General features: G+C 47.1%; 1 protein-coding gene across 3 annotated transcripts in view; it reads right to left on the bottom strand.

The window, feature by feature from the left end:
• Window positions 1–15,625, bottom strand: part of DGKG (diacylglycerol kinase, gamma 90kDa) — a 154,428-nt gene that overhangs the window by 106,396 nt on the left and 32,407 nt on the right. For 2 of the 3 annotated variants that reach the window (XM_012640413.1, XM_012640420.1), the window contains exons 6-12: window positions 14,805–14,854; window positions 11,416–11,490; window positions 10,620–10,742; window positions 6,113–6,230; window positions 4,555–4,643; window positions 1,506–1,622; window positions 424–516 (exon numbers count right to left, since the gene is read on the bottom strand). In XM_012640413.1, the coding sequence (XP_012495867.1) occupies window positions 424–516; window positions 1,506–1,622; window positions 4,555–4,643; window positions 6,113–6,230; window positions 10,620–10,742; window positions 11,416–11,490; window positions 14,805–14,854 (665 nt within the window). The remainder of the gene's footprint in view (window positions 1–423; window positions 517–1,505; window positions 1,623–4,554; window positions 4,644–6,112; window positions 6,231–10,619; window positions 10,743–11,415; window positions 11,491–14,804; window positions 14,855–15,625) is intronic. The other variant, XM_012640425.1, reaches the window with a different exon arrangement.

Genomic DNA, 15,625 nt, shown 5'->3' with positions numbered 1-15,625 from the left:
AGTTTAATTTTTCTGCTTTCATTTCCAAATAGGGCTGAGACACCAAAGTGGAAACTCTCGAGGCAGAGGGAGATCCACGTTTGGACACAGGAGAGAGGCTGACGGGGTTGAGGGAGACTGAGCCCAGCCGCGTGCAGATGGCAACTGAGGTTCCTTTAGCTGCACTCTGCCTGCACGGGGCTCAGGACAAATGTGCTTTCCTCGATGGGCTGTTTCAGAGTGTTTGGTGGCTAGGATTTGGCACCAGTTTAGTCTGAGAAATTTTCTCTTGCAATCCAGCCAGTGCAGCGCTGATGTACTGAAAACACAAACCGTAAGAGCTGTCAGAGAAGCCTTCTGAGGGATGTGAACATCTGAATGCTGTCTACATCTGAAATGTGAACCCGGAGAAGCCAGAGCCCTGGTTGGGGCAGGAGCACTTACCCGGGTGATAGGGCATATTGAGGTGGGCAGTAAAATATGGTCTCTGAGTTCCCCACCGTCACACGATGTTGACAATTCACATTTGCGGTGAAACTGGAGAAAGAAAAATGAAGGTGAGAGTGAGTGAAAGTGATCAAAGAAATACCAACTATGAGGATTTAGAGCTTTGCTGGGCAGGCAAACTGTCTAGTGGCCCCCAAATCCTGATGCACTATTGGCTTTAGCAGGATCACCGAGTGTGTGTGTGTGTGTGTGTGTGTGGCCAGTAGTGCCAAGAGTTGCCCATGGTTATGACAGCAAAACAGTCATGAGCAGGCCTCGGCCCTTCAGTGTGGTACCCTCATGTTGATGCCAGAGCCCCCATTGGATATCTGCTCCCCAGGCTCTGAGACTCTGGCAGGAAGGAGATCTCCATGAACAACTCATGGGAGGCTAAAGTAAACCCCATGACTCAACCTCTGCATTTTGAGAGTTCTGCAGGCTGGTTTGGAGAAACTTCCTTTTTGCAGCTGATACCTGGTCAGGGGGACAAGAGACAGCACTGAGTTTTCTTTGGTGGGCAGGTCAGGCAGCTCACTGGCTGCTGGCAGTGCTCCTGGTGTCCAGAGGGGCTGTGGACTCTAGTGTGTGCTGCAGCTCTGGCAGCAGGTCCAGGCCTCTCACCCAGGCAGTGGAGCCGCCTTCAGGAATGTGCCTTCAGGCGCTTGTTCCTCTGACACTTCTGGTGTCTAATTCCTCTCCCACTCTGTCAGTGTTCCCAGTCCCAGGTGATACCCAGGTGATGGAAGTTCATGGTCTGGCCTGCTGTTCCCAGATGCCAGGCCACACAGACAGTGGACTGGCCAGCTTCTTCTTAAGCAGCCCTCGCCCCCCTGGTTCTGGGGGTGCCTTCTCTCTGGGTAGCTTGGTGATACACTGGAGCACTGTTAGGGCATTTAATGGGGGCTCTGGGGCCCTCCTAGCCTCACTCCCCTGGTTCTGCTCATGCCCTCTGGTGGGATGTTCACTGCTCCTGGGCTGCAGCTTGACCAAGCAAAGAACCACACTGAAAAGAAGCAGGGCCGCCTTGGGCGCCAACCCACCGTCATCCGGCACCACACGCAATGCCGTGCAGTGACACTCTGGTAGCACTTGATACTTTTGTGGCATCGGTCACACTTGACAGAGGAGTTCCCTTCCACCCATGCGTGCTGCATCACCTGCAGGAGGGAAGGGAAGGGTACCAGGGGAGGCGGCAGAACCATGCCCCGGGGCCCTGGGCTGGAGGAGAAGGGGAGGGGGGAGCCAGAGGAGCTGTTTCCTGTTAGGGGATGGTTATTGGATGCTGAATTGCTTTGCTGTGGTCTCTCCCTGCCTAAGCACCATGATGCTAATCATGGTAGATAAAAACCCTCTTTGCCTGCTTTTGAACAGCTCGTTCACCCTTGCAGGCAAGCCTCCTAGCAGCATCTTGTCTGGCAGTCCATCTGTCTATCTTGCAGAACTCCTTGCAGAGTGATGTGCTTTCATGCGCCTTCTTCTGGAAGGCAGCGTGGTGCAGGGGAGCTCTGGAGGGCTTGAGTGGGCTGCAGACAAAACTGGCTGGAGTCACTTGCAGAGGGGTGATATATGGCCAGTTCCTGGTCCTCTCTGAGTCCCAGGTCCCTCATCTGTAGAAATTGGCATAATAAGTCCCTCCTTGGGGGTTGTTGGGAGAAGGCAATGAGATAGTACACTTGGAAGGGTCTGCCTGGCATAGTCCTGGCCCTTTGGAGGTTCCACTGTTGGGTAATTTTCTTCCCCCTACTCAGCCTTATCTGCCCATTAGAACCATCTGGAAAGATTCTAGAAGTCCTAATGCCCAGCCCACACTCCAGATCAAATAAATTGAAGCTCTGGGGGTGGGACCCTTCATTAGCATGTATTAAAGCACTCTGGGTGACTATAATGTGCAGCTAAGATTGAGAAGCACTTTAGAAGGAAGTTTGAAAAAACATCTAAAGAAATTAGTGAGGGTCCACCGGTGCCTTTCACACCTGTTTCCTGGAGAGCTGGCTGTATCTGCTCCCTGGCCAGGAAATACCACCAAGGCAGACTAAGAACTTGCAAGCTGGGAACGTCTTTGCATTTGTGTGTCAATGCAGCTGAAATGATAGCAACTGACTCATGACACCACTATCTGGGAGCCTCAGCTCTTGATTCTCTCCCTCTAGAATTCTACAGAACTTCTCAAAAACACCCACCAAGGTACTCTGAATGGCAGAAGGAAGTGAATATGGACTCTAGGGGATTGCGGGGGCACAGCTTGAAGTGCCCAACTGCAAGCACGGTATTAAAAATACATGAAATATTTGCATGATACTATTCATGTTTATATTAAATATGAATAAATGTTTTAAATGACTTAGCAATTAAGCTGCTTAACACCTCCCCTCAGGATGTGTTTGGTAAAATTATTGCTACAGGAGATGTGTCACATTTGGTTTGTAGCTTCTCACCTCTGCCTTGCACTCCTGAGGGTTTAAAGAACTCAGTTTGTTAATCAATTTGCCATCTACATGGTCACATTGAATTTGCTCTGAGATTATTATCATTTCCATTTTTCAGACGAAAAAATGAGGGTTTGGAGAGGTTAAGTGACTGGTCCTAGGTTCTAGGCTTGGTGGCGGCCAAGTAGAGACTCATAGCCAGGGCTTCTCCTCCAAGTCCAGGGCTATCCCCCCAACACCATGCTGCCTTCCCTGTTCTCTTGGGGATCTGAAGAGATGGTAAAGGACTTGGTTTGCCCCTGCAGGCTCAGAAGGTTGCGAATGTGCCCTGTCGGCCCCTCAGTGGCCTTGCTATGTTCTCTGTGTGGCAGGTGGCCAGAGCGCAGGCTTAGGGCCTGAGCCCAGAAGGCACACCGTGTGTCCCGGTGAAAGGCATGGACATGGAGAGGTGTGTATGCGGGTGGTGCAGAAGGAGCAGACAGGAGGCCATGCTGAGTCCATGGGGCATGCAGACGCGTCTGAGGAGGACCTTTCTCTCCCAGGAGTCCTGCGGGAGAGCTGGGTACCACTCACTGAGATTACTCAATGGAATCCTCCCTCTGCAGGAAGGCAAAGTGCCCTTCCTCTGCTAATTTTATATTTCCAGACTGGGCATATGGCGCCACCCAATGGCCAAGTTAGAAACCTGACAGCCATTCCCTGCCTCGTCCCCTCTCTCATCCTCTGCTTCCCCATCACCAGGTCCTGTTGGTGGTACCTCCAAATCTCGTCTCAAACTCTCCCTTCATTTTCTCTACCTGAGCCAATAACTGGCACGGCCTGGGGCACACTCGGCACAGACCATGCTGCAGTGGGTGAGTGTGCCCCCACCCCTGTCGGGCTCTCGGCGCAGCATTACCTTTCTGCCTCAACTACTGGAAGAATTTTCCCCCTCTGATTTTCTTCCTATGTCACGCTCAGAGAAATTAACCTGATTTGCAACCTCAGTTATAGCTTCATGTACTTGAAGCTCTTCAGTCGCCCCTTGGCTGCATGGGAAACCCCTTTCTAAATGCTCTGGCCACACAAGACTTTCTCCGGGCTGATCTCACCAAGTTCTGAGTACATCTCCTGCCACTTCCCTTTAAGCATCCCCTGTCCCAGCCGTACCAAGCTCAGTGCGGATCCCAGAACAAGCCATGTCTCCAGGCCTTTACACATGGGCCTTCTTCTGCCTGGAGTGTCTTGTCCCCCAAGTCTCATGAAGGCTTCCTGATTTGTGTTCAAGAGGCAACTCAAATGCCACCTCCTTTGAGAAACTTTCCCTGGCTTCTCCTTTGTGCCTCACTGTACATTCCACACGGCCCTATTATTATGGCATACTTCTCGCTACTTTGCACTTTGCTTACATGCCTGTCTCTCCCCCTACACAGCAAAGTTCCTGAGCAGGCCGGGAGCCATCTCTTATAACCTATGTGCCCCTCAGCTTGGTGCCCGGCATGTGGTGGGCACCAGGCAGATGCTGAATGGATTGATGGATGAACAGGATGGTTTAAGGGTGGTCCTCCAGGCAGAAAAGGGACTGAATAAAGCTCTCAAAGCCCCTTCCTGCCCAGGAATCTGTGGTGATGGACATGTTGCCCAATGTAGCATGCAATAGAACAAGGCAGTAGTTGTCACCAACCTCGCCGCTCTTTTTGGTTTTTGAGTATGTTTTGACGCATCCTGGAATGTTTTTGGATACACAGCGTTCGTGGACAGTGTATTTACAGTCTGAAAAAAAATAAGAAAGGTGCTTGTGAGTGTCCAACTAGGAAAGGCCCAGCCACCCTGCACCCCAGCCAAGGCCTGTACCTCCTTCTGGATGGCCAGTGAGAGGCAGGGGACACATGGAGCTAGCTCTCCTAATGGAGATTAAGACAGTCCCTGGTTGTTCCTGGAGGAGAGAGTCCCTGGGCACCTCCAGTCATGCTTCTGTACCTCTCCCCCACCACACTGCCTTCCTCCATGGGAGTGAACGCAGCGGGAACACATCCCAGAAAGGTGCGGTCACAGGGGACACTGGTGAGAGGATGGGAAACCAGGGGGTCTTTGGGGTTAGGCAGGTCCAGGCCTGATCTCTGGTCCTGCCATTTGTGACAATCCACATGACCTAAATTGCTTCACCTCTCTGAAATTCAGTGTTTTCTGTAAAATGGGAATAAAATAGCCTCTCTTTTTCTCTGCAGGCATTTTGCAGTATTAAATGAGATAATTTATGTAAACCACCATGGGTCTGGGTCAGAGTAGCTATTCCACAAATTACAGTGGTTGTCGTCACTGCTATTATGCAAACAGCAGAGGCCCACAGGCCTACAACTTAACAGAAATGAGACTGTGTCGGTGAAACGTGAGTGAAGGCTGGACTTGAACAGGTGCCGGAAAGACTGGCGGTGGAGCCCTTCTTTCGCCTGCTGGTGCTTGCTCTCGGTGGGCAGTAGGCCCGGCTCTGCCACAGTGGCTTTTGCGGCCGAGGTGGCTCTCTGCCTGTCACACGTGCACATCATATGAAACTCCCGACCTGGACCACAGCCGAGGGGCCTCCCTGCGCTGCAGTTCTGCAGCCTCTGGAGGGCGGGTTCAGGCCGAGCGTTTGCTGCTGGTCATGGGTGGCTGGCAGACTCTGCGCGCCTGCGCACGCAGGCCCCTGCGAAGCCTCCTCCTGATCCCCTCCCTTCCTACGTCACCCCTTCTCTCCCTCCTTCCTCTTCATCTCCCTCTTGTTCTCCTTTCCTGTCTCCCTCTCTCTTTTTTCTCTTATCATTTGTCTTTTTTTTCTCCTTTCCCCTCTGACTTTACTAAATGGATTATAAAGTAAAACAAATGTACAGTTTTAATTTTCATTGCATTTACAGGATATAAAACATGTTGTTTATTAATTTAAAAAAACCCAGGTTCCTCTGAACACACCTGGAGTACACGTTGACTCAAAAACCCCACTAAAATTAGTATGAGATGTTTTTCTAATAATGTGTGACATTAATAGTTTTTTCTAGGGGGTCAGTGCCCATGACAGGATTCCATTTGACTTGGGTAAAGTAAAAACAGGACATACAGGTCTTTATTCCCTGCTGTTGGAACAATATGGGTGGTCCCTCATGCTAGGAAGCAGAAATACCTAGATCTTCCCTGAAATGGATCCACCAACCACATGAAGAACAAGATCGTGCCTGGGGAAAGGGGACAGAAGGAAGGTCACTCACAAATGCAGCACAGGCCTTGCTTCCGGACACCCATGAGCATGATGTGGCAGAAGCTGCAATAGGTTGGTTTCTTGAAATGCTTCATGGTCCAGGCGTGCCTCCCGTCCCCCTTGGAGCCCTGCAGGGGTAGTGGGAGGTGAGACCCTGAGCTGGCAGCCCCTCGCTAGAGGAAGGCCAGGAACGCCTCTCCTATGTTCTTCCTTTTTCTAAATAAGACCCTCTTCTCATATTTGGAAGACAAGTAACTCTTATTTTTTACCGTTTTAAATACATATCAAAACAATGTTCGTTGTGTGTATTTTTCTAAAATTAGCAAATACTAAAAACAAGGGACAACCTGTGGGAGTATGTATGTGTAGGATAAAACAAGCCCTCTCCTACATGGGTAGCAGCCGTGTAAATGGGAACAATAGTTCTGTCTGTCTATCTGTCATCTCTCTCTCTCTTTCTACCTATCTCTAGCATCTTTCGATCTAAAGATCCTTTAAATGTTTACAACGTTTGACTTACAAATTTCCCTTCCTTAACTCCCAAAGAAATACATTTTAAAAGACAGATGAGCATTTTTGTTTCTGTTAGATGCTTAACCTAGCATTATTTATTTATTTACTTATTTTTCTTTTTTGAGACAGAGTCTCGCTCTGTTGCCCAGGCTAGAGTGCCGTGGCGTCAGCCTAGCTCATAGCAACCTCAAACTCCTGGGCTCAAGCAATCCTCCTGCCTAAGCCTCCCGAGTAGTTGGGACTATAGGCACACACCACCATAGCCGGCTGATTTTTTCTATATATTTTTAGTTGTCCAATGAATTTATTTCTATTTTTAGTAGAGACAGGGTCTCGCTCTTGCTCAGGCTGGTCTTGAACACCTGAGCTCAAACGATCCTCCCACTTCGGCGTCCCAGAGAGCTAGGATTATAGGCGTGAGCCACCGCACCCGGCCACAGCATTATTTAAAATAAGGAAAAACTGGAACTGTCCTACAGGTCTCAAAATTACCAAAAGGTTCATTGTGGTACATTGATATGACTCAATGTTAGGTGGCAATCAAAAAGATATTTATGAGAATAATGGCATGGGAACGTGCTCATGATATAACGCCAAGTGAAAAAAGCATAATGCAAATTTGACAATATGTTCTGATCTCGGTTTCATATAATAAGATCTTTGATGGGAAGAAATTCCACTAACTATTAACAGAGGTTAGCTATGGCTGGCAGCACTATGGATTTATTTTATTCTCTAATTTCTACTTTCTTCTTCAGGTTCCAATTTTTCTACAATGAGTATGTACTAGTGTTATAATCAAGAAGAGAGAGTTTTGTAAACACAGGGTACTCTTACCAACTTTCTGTGCACAGATAAAATAATAAAAAGACAGAGACAGAGAGAGGGTGAAACCATTTCCTCCTGACTTGGCTCTGAAGTGAAATCCTCCTCACCCCTGGGTAAGCCAAGCCTCACACAATCGCACACCTTCCCTGGAACACCATGTGTCCCACCTCCCCGCGGCGCAGGGGAGCACAGCCTGGCTGGAGGCCGTGGCTTCAGGAACTTGCCTCCCGCCTGTGCTATCCCTGGACCACAGACTCCATCACCAGAGCAACATTCTCGGGCTGGTTTTACAAGCAGTAAAAGCTACTGCAATAAGGTGATGAGGAGAAGTGGTCAGGGACATAGCGTCCAGTGTGCCCGACTCAAATCCAATTCTTAACTTGTGAGGCACTTCTGCATTTGGGCTGGTCACCACAGCCAGACCTGGTCCTGTGTCCAGCCTTCTGCTGTGATCTCCAGAAGTGCCCACATTCTTTTCCAAAGGCTGGTCTCCTCCTCTAGGCCAGGTTAAGCTCTTTTCTTCTCACACCTCGAAACCCTACTTCTTCTAAGATGTGAGTTTCATAGAACTGAAACCCTTTTACGTGAAGGTTTAATAAATAGATTCCACTTTAGTAAATAGCTTCACAAATTGATGATGATTTCTCAAAAGACTGATTCACTCATTTGACAAACATCTACCTCAAAGGATTTTTGTAAGAATGAAATAGATAATGTAAGGAAAGCTCCTAATCCAATGTCTAACACACTGTAAATTAAAATTTATTAAGTTCCCACTCTGCACCAGACACCGTGGGGCACAAAAATAACCAAAGAGTATTTACATGTAAGGAGGTGGATGTATTCCTATTCTAGAATGAGAAACAGAGACTCAGAGAAGTTATATAATTAGCCCAAGACCTCGCAGATGATGAGTGACTGAGCCGTAGTCAAAGTGGGGCTCTTGCTGGTCCCAGAGCTCATGCTCCTTCCATCCACAAACCAGAGTCTTCTTGTATGCACAGATGGGAAATTACAGGCCTCTTCAGAAGACCCGGCTTCTTTATGTAGCCCAAAGGACTGTCCTTTTATCTCAAAATATTAGCTGAGTCAATTAGCCACCCCCTCCTTTCTCAGCTACTATTTTTATAGATTCAAGATAAGAAGCAAATGGACCGTGACTCCGGATGCAGCAGCATTTCTGCTTGGGTTATAGCACCATCATGTGGCTCTTCCCTTCCTGCACGGTGGAGGCTGCAGAGCGTGGGCGTTACCTTCCTTACGCACGTCAGGGTTTGAACTGCTACTACAATTTCACCGGGAGAAAGATTGCTTTCATATATCCCACTCGGAGATTCCCAGACTCTTGCAGCGGTTGAAAGTGGATTTTGAAAAAGCCAAACAAGCAAGAGGACTTTTAAGACACTGATGGGGGCTTTCTCCAAAACCCCAAAGAGTAAACGTTAACAACTTATTTAGTACATATTTAAAGACAAATGCTTAAAACTTTCAATTAATAAAAACTAAATTTGCATTTGCTTTTCATTTGCCACTTTCCTGATGTAAATTACAGTTTTCTACGAGGCTGATTTGGCATTTGGGGGAGACGCTGGAGAGAATATTGAAGAAAGAGACACACAGCTTCTTAGTGGGGGATTGTGGAATGAGGGGTGTGATGTTACTGAATGTGTGGGTGGCCTCTGGTGTTAATTTGGTGTGCGTCCTTGGGCAAGTCCCTTTACCTCTCTGGGCCACAGTTTGTGAAATGAAGGGGAGAGGGTCAAACCAGGAATCACAAATGTCTTTTCCAGCTCTGAATTTCCAGGCTTCTTAGGAATAAGATGGGAGTTCTGTAGATCCTGATTCCCTGGTTTCTACTTAGCACTCGGGAAGAACTGGACATGCTGTGAAATGATCACAGAATTCTTAGTTCTTGGGCTTTGGAAATGAAGGCTCAGCTTTAGTCGCGAATTGCAGAACTGTCAGATGCAAATATTACAGGCAATGACAGCCAGTGAGAGGCCCACCCAGCTGCACTTCCTGCTCTGTTCCTTTCCATGGCACTTCTGTAATCTCAAAGAGGTGTTGTCACACAACCCATGCAACTGTCCTGGTAAATGCTTAATGTCACCATTTGTGCTTCTGCTAGTCCAATCTTCCTGACTTTATGCACGGAAGCTAGTTCACATGTAAATAAGCAGAAAATGCAGTAACTGAGTGGCTCGGATGCAGGCACATATAACCATTGATTTCACATTAAGCCTTTACACTGATTTCATATTATGCTCTACTCTGATCGAACTGGGAGATTTCTGTAACACACCCTGAACTTTCTTTCATTTGAGTTTTTAATCAAGGTGTTCTCCCAGCCACAAACTTTCTCTACTACCACATTCTGCCAGCTAAGTCATATCCATCCTTGACAGCCAGATCAAATATCCTCCTAGGTCTTTCCACCTGATCTTTATTCTCAAGAATGGGATATCAAAATCTCAAACATTCTTCAGCGACAAGTCAAACACCCTCCAAGGTTTCTTCCTGGGGGCTAACTCTCATGTGTGAGATGTTAGAAAGTGAAGCATCTTTGGAATCAAGAACAAATCCTGCAAACTTCTTTTGCTCCTTAGGCTCAGAACTTCAGTTTTCCATCTGTATAAGCTGGGATAAAAATACTTTATCTAGTTGTTTTGATTATTAAATAAGTTGTCATTCATGAAAGCACCCCAAATAGATCATTGTTTTTTCCTTCTTCCCGCCCTCATTACTTCCTTCCCTTCCTTCTTTCCTTCCTTCACCAATTCTCCTAGCATTTTTAAACCTAATTTGTTGAAAAGATGGAATTATTCTTTGAAGTATTTTTTTTGTTTGTTTGTTTGTTTTTTGTTTTTTGCCCCTTGCCTGGTTGAGTATAAGTTTCTTGCAGGCAAATACTGTATCTGTGTTTCTGTGTTTTCTCACAGCATGCAGAACAGTATTTTTTATTTAATAGTATTTAGTAAATGTCTGTTGATTGAATGAGTATATTTAGGGCACTAATAGGTAAAAGGGATGAGAATAGAGGGGACTTTTGGGCTGGCCTAGAATGCATGGAATGTCCCTTGGGAGCCTGGGGCAGAAGCCAGGGAGATACATAGATATTAACACGGAGCTGATGTTCCCCAATGGCAAGAATCTTTGAACTCAGCTTGTTGACTTACAGAATCATCCATCCCCAGGAGGACCAGCAATGGGATGGTGGTCATGCCTCCGTGGACCCATTCCTGCAGGGACACAAAGCCGTCCCGGTCGTAGTCCATCCCGTGCAACATCTCCTTCAATATCTGTGGGATCCAAAGAGCAACAATTGTTCATTTCCACAGTCAGCTCTTCTACCTCCCGTCCACCCTCTGCTTTCTCTTCTGTCTTGCATTATCTGGTTTGTGTTTTACACCTTTCCCCTCTTACTAAGAGCAGGGAGGGAGCAGATGCAAATGAGGAGGCCAGACATCTAGGTCTGGCTCTGCCCTGGGCCTTTGGCTGATCACTCTAACTCTCTGGGTCCTGGTTTGCTCATCTGTGAAAATGGGTATAATATTGTTATATTTGTAGCACTGTAGCAACGATTAGATAAAATGAATATAAATTGTCTAATATAATACCTGACATATAGGAGCCCCCAAATGTAATTATTATTAATATTATCTGATTGGGAAAAAATCTCTGAAATCCTTTCTAGATCTCAATTCTTTGACATATGAATTCCTGTTATAAAATTTTAGCTCTGGGGAAAAGGTTAGGGGAATTATTATTTCAGTTATGTCTACACTTTTCCCCGCTGCCTACATTTTCCCTAGTAGAGACGTGGGAGGTGAGGTGTAGAACTCCAGAGAAGCTGCCTGTAAGGAGATGAATCTGGAAGCACCTGCACAGTGCACGATTGCATCAAGTCCTCAGTGGGGTCCACTCTCATCCGAGAAGCTCACTCTGAAGTCACCCCACCCTACAGACACTCACAGGCCTCAGTTCCGTGGGATCCCACTCCAGGTACTGGGCAATATGCAGCATTTGGTTGACAATGCGATCCATCTCCTAGAAAATATCAAGAGCAGAAAATATCAAGAGGAGACAACCAAAGATGTGTTATCAAGAGCAAAACTCAAAATCCGACTCAGTGGAAGGACGGGCAGGGCAGAGTGTGAAAAGAAGGTAGTGCAGTACAATGACATTTCGGGGGGGGCTCACTGTTTTTGCCTTGACCACAAAGCTCAGTGGATAACAGAAGCCCACAAGAATTACAGAGCCTGGGTAAGTCAGAGGTATGCACACAGCTCGCTGAACACTGACCTCCTGGACCCAGCTGGACCCCTTCCTTCCCCTCTTCTGTATTTTAACTTGAAAAGCATAGAAAGCACTTTTATCCTTCTTTATGATCATAGCTTCCACAAACACTTACAGACCAAGGCAGTCTCTTCTCCCCCTTTCTATATCCCCTCATCTCCACAGCTTTAGCAACTTGGGATCTATGTACCCCCTTAGGTGTCAGTTTCCCTTGGTTGGAGGGTTACTGTATGGGTCCTGGCTCACGCACTATGACTTAGATTCCTTCTGGCATCTCCTCTATTTCCTTTGCATCCTGGTCTAGCCCTGAGCCCAGGACGCTGTGAACAGGAAATTCATGAGGGATGTATTTGCCTTTTAGTACCAAGGCCAGGCTGCATCTAAAACATCACAGAATTGTTGGATGATGAGTCAGTGTACTGAGAGCCACATTGAAACATACGGGACTGAGGAGGCGTTTGGTGTCAAAGTGAACATCACTTGGGCACCGTCTGAGATGTTCACTGTAAGACCACTTTGGGAGGACGTATTGGTGGACCGAAGCAAGATTCAAGTGTTACCCCCACCAGGTAGAATTCTGGGTCAAAACAAGCATGCTAAAACCCAACAGGGATTTAAAAAATTATATTTCATTTAAATTAAAAAATAATCTATTGCAAAACTACAGGATAGGGCAGTAGATGAGAGCAAGAGAATGGGCAGAATGGTGGGGATGGAGCTTGGCAGCAGTTCCAATGGAAAAGAGCTTGTGAATCCAGTTGGGTCCAAGATTCAATGAAAAAAATGTGATTCGGGAACCGAGAATCAGACTCAGTCTCGGGCTGTGTAAATAGAAGCAGTGGGCAGATTTCAGGAAGAACTAATGCACCTAAGGTCTACCCTGGTCAGACCACAGTGGGATACTTATCATTATAGAGGGGTGGGTTCTATTCTGTGCCATAATCCAAGAACAACACTGACAAACCAGAGCTTGTCCAGAGTGGATATTTAAGCCTGTTTTATGAGAACCAGTGCCGGAATTGGGAAATTTTAGCTTGGAGATTTTAGGACAGATGTGATAGCACCTCCAAATAAATACTTGAAGGCCTATTGTGTAGAATCAGTATTCCATTTGTTCTGGTCAGGTAAGAGGGCAGAAGGAAGCCCAGGGATGTAGAGAAGGGAGGAGTTGAGGGTTGGCTTATTTTGGATTCCCTGCTGGGTTGGGGGAGAGGGAGAGGAGGGCAGAAGTAAGCTTTGTGTTGAAACCCTTCCCTGGCAGACAGAGAGATGCCTTGTGTGCAGGAAGGACGCCTCTCTAACAGTGGAGTGGCTGTCTCAAGGTAGCAGGTGACCTCCCCACTACTGGGAATGTTCAAAAAGAGCCTGAGAGTCCACCTGCCCGGGATTCTGGGTGGGAAGTTGAATCAGATAACTATTCTGACATCTGCTTCAGTCCACAAATATTAACTTTAAACTATATCTGGAATTTAACCACTTCTTACCACTGGCAACGATTCTACCCTGTGCAAGGTTATCGCCATTCCATGCCTTGATTATTTCAGTAGCTTCCTAACTGGTCCTGGCTTGCATCCCTACTGTCTGTACCTGCCCAGCAGCTAGAGTGATTCTGTTAAAATATAAGTCAATCATGCCATTCCTTTGTTGAAAACCTTCAATGATTCTCCATTTCTCTGGAGTAAAAGATAAACCCTTTTAATCACCTATAAGACTTAAGATACTTTGTAAACTCCCCATACCCCTCTTCCCCATCCCATAACTTCTCTGATCTCATCTCTTGTGACTTCCTCATTCTGTTCTCATCTATGTGCTCATTCCGCTCCAGTCACACCGGCCCCTAGTAATCCCCTAGCCGTCCTCTAGTAACCCTCATGACCTGTGCACTCGCTGCTCCCTCTCCTGGAAGGCTCTTCCCGCAGCTACCCCCAAGTCTTACTCCCTCACCTCCTCCAAGTCCGCTCAGACGCTCCCTCAGGGGACCTTCCTTGGCTGCCCTAGCTGAAGCTGCGACTTCTTCCAACGCTTCCTTTCCTCCTTTATTTTTCTTCTTAGTACCCATTCCTACCTAACACTATGCTGTGTCTGTCTATGCTCGGGCTGGAGTGAAGGCTTCAGGAGGGCATGGAATTTCATCAGTTGGCTGTGCTGATGTCCCCTCCAGTGTTTACAGAGCACATGATCTAATGCAGACAGTCAGTAAATATATGGTGACCAAAAGCTTGAGATTCTGTGATTCTCTGGTGGTTCCCTCAAGTGGTCCAACCCCCAGCACTGCAATGTGGCTGGGGGAATCCTGTACAGGCACTCTGGGTTTAGAGGGAATTGGGATGAGTCAGTTGGTCTAGCGGACTTGTCCTCTTTCCTCTCTCCTCTGGTCTGACTCAGGCCCATGCATCTCAACCTCAGGCCTGTCCCATTAATGAGCCCTGTTTCTGACATTGCCAGTCATGACCACAGGCCAGTCTGACTGTGTTCGCCTTCTTCCTTTTGCATTCTTCCTCTCACTCCATGATCCCTGGCTATTCCCGAAGGGGTGGGGGTGAGTCTCAGGTTTTCCCAGGTGTGATGGGATAAGATCATGTGCTCAGAGCAGACAGAACCAGACTCCTGAGCTTGTGCCCTGGAGTATGAGAAGAAGCCACGGGTGAGGTCAGAGCACACCAGTAGTAACCAGCAACCTCCCTTCCCTTGCCCTTCTCCCATAGTCTTGTTGCCTCCTCCACACCTCTCCTCTTGGCCCAGGGACTCCAGCGGAAAACTGCAGGGGGAGTTTGTGCATCCTGATGGGAAAGTGAAACTAGAGGAAATACTAAAGCACCTCCCTATTCTGAGACTTTATGATCCTGGGCTTCTAGAATGAAAAGGTAAGTTGGCATTCATTCTCTGAAAGGCTGGCTCTTTAAAACTAGGAGGAGGAGGGTTCCACTCGGATTTTTGCAGCCAGTATTAAGACATTGCTATGCTTACGAAGATGGAACTGAAAATTTTCAGATTCTTCCTCCCTCTGCTCCCCGCTCCCCCAGCCTTTCTCAGACCTCGGAGGGATATTTAGAGTGAGAGCTTACCGCTTGGTCCAGGAGACCGTTCTCATCTGAATCATAGAGACGGAACATGACTGCAAGAAACAGAGGTAAGGCTTGAAGTGTCCTCAGAAAGCAGGCATGGCTGGGGTTTTGATGCTGCCGAGTTTTTAGATCAGTCCTGGCCGTCACTGGAGTGAAGGCTGTGCAGCCAGCTCACCCTCCCTCCAAGCACAGAGTTGGACCTCCTTACAGAGAGGGTGGGACAAGGGAGGAGAATCAAGCCACCTGGCTTCCGGACCTGTCTAAACAGTAATTCTGTGGTTGATGAGAGCCAGGTCACAAGTGTGATTCCCTGGAGAGCATGCACATCTCTAAGCATCACTAGAACACAACTCAAAGCAAATGCCCAGCTGGTGGTGAGGCAGAGGTACCAGAATTACAGATGGGCCTTTGCTTCTATTGTGCACAGAAAGAGTGTAGAGTTAGGCAGATTTAAATCCTGGCCCTACCCTATCATGTCTGGGGTGTTCAACAAATTATTTAATTTCTCTGGGCTCAGTTTCCTTATCTGTAAAATGGAGATTATATTAGTAATAGTTTATTTCTCCTACGGTTAGTATGAGGATTAATATGTAACTGATATGCCAAATTCACAGTGCTTGGAATGTAGAAAGCACTCAACAGATGTTATTTATTTTTATTTTCTTTTTATAGCTAGGCCCCCATCATTTTAAAAATGTCTTGTTACTTTCCAGCACAATATATTCAAGGCTCATCTTGTACCTTCCCTGTCTCAGCTCTGGAATCAACTGTTTCTCTAAGAAACCTTTGCTCTTTTAGTGGAGAATGGTATTTAGAAACCA

The sequence above is a fragment of the Propithecus coquereli genome, unplaced genomic scaffold (assembly GCF_000956105.1).
Source record: "Propithecus coquereli isolate 6110/MARCELLA unplaced genomic scaffold, Pcoq_1.0 Scaffold10, whole genome shotgun sequence".
NCBI lineage: Eukaryota > Metazoa > Chordata > Mammalia > Primates > Indriidae > Propithecus > Propithecus coquereli.
Note: the sequence above shows the minus strand (reverse complement) of the source record. Positions and strands in the feature narration are given on the sequence as shown.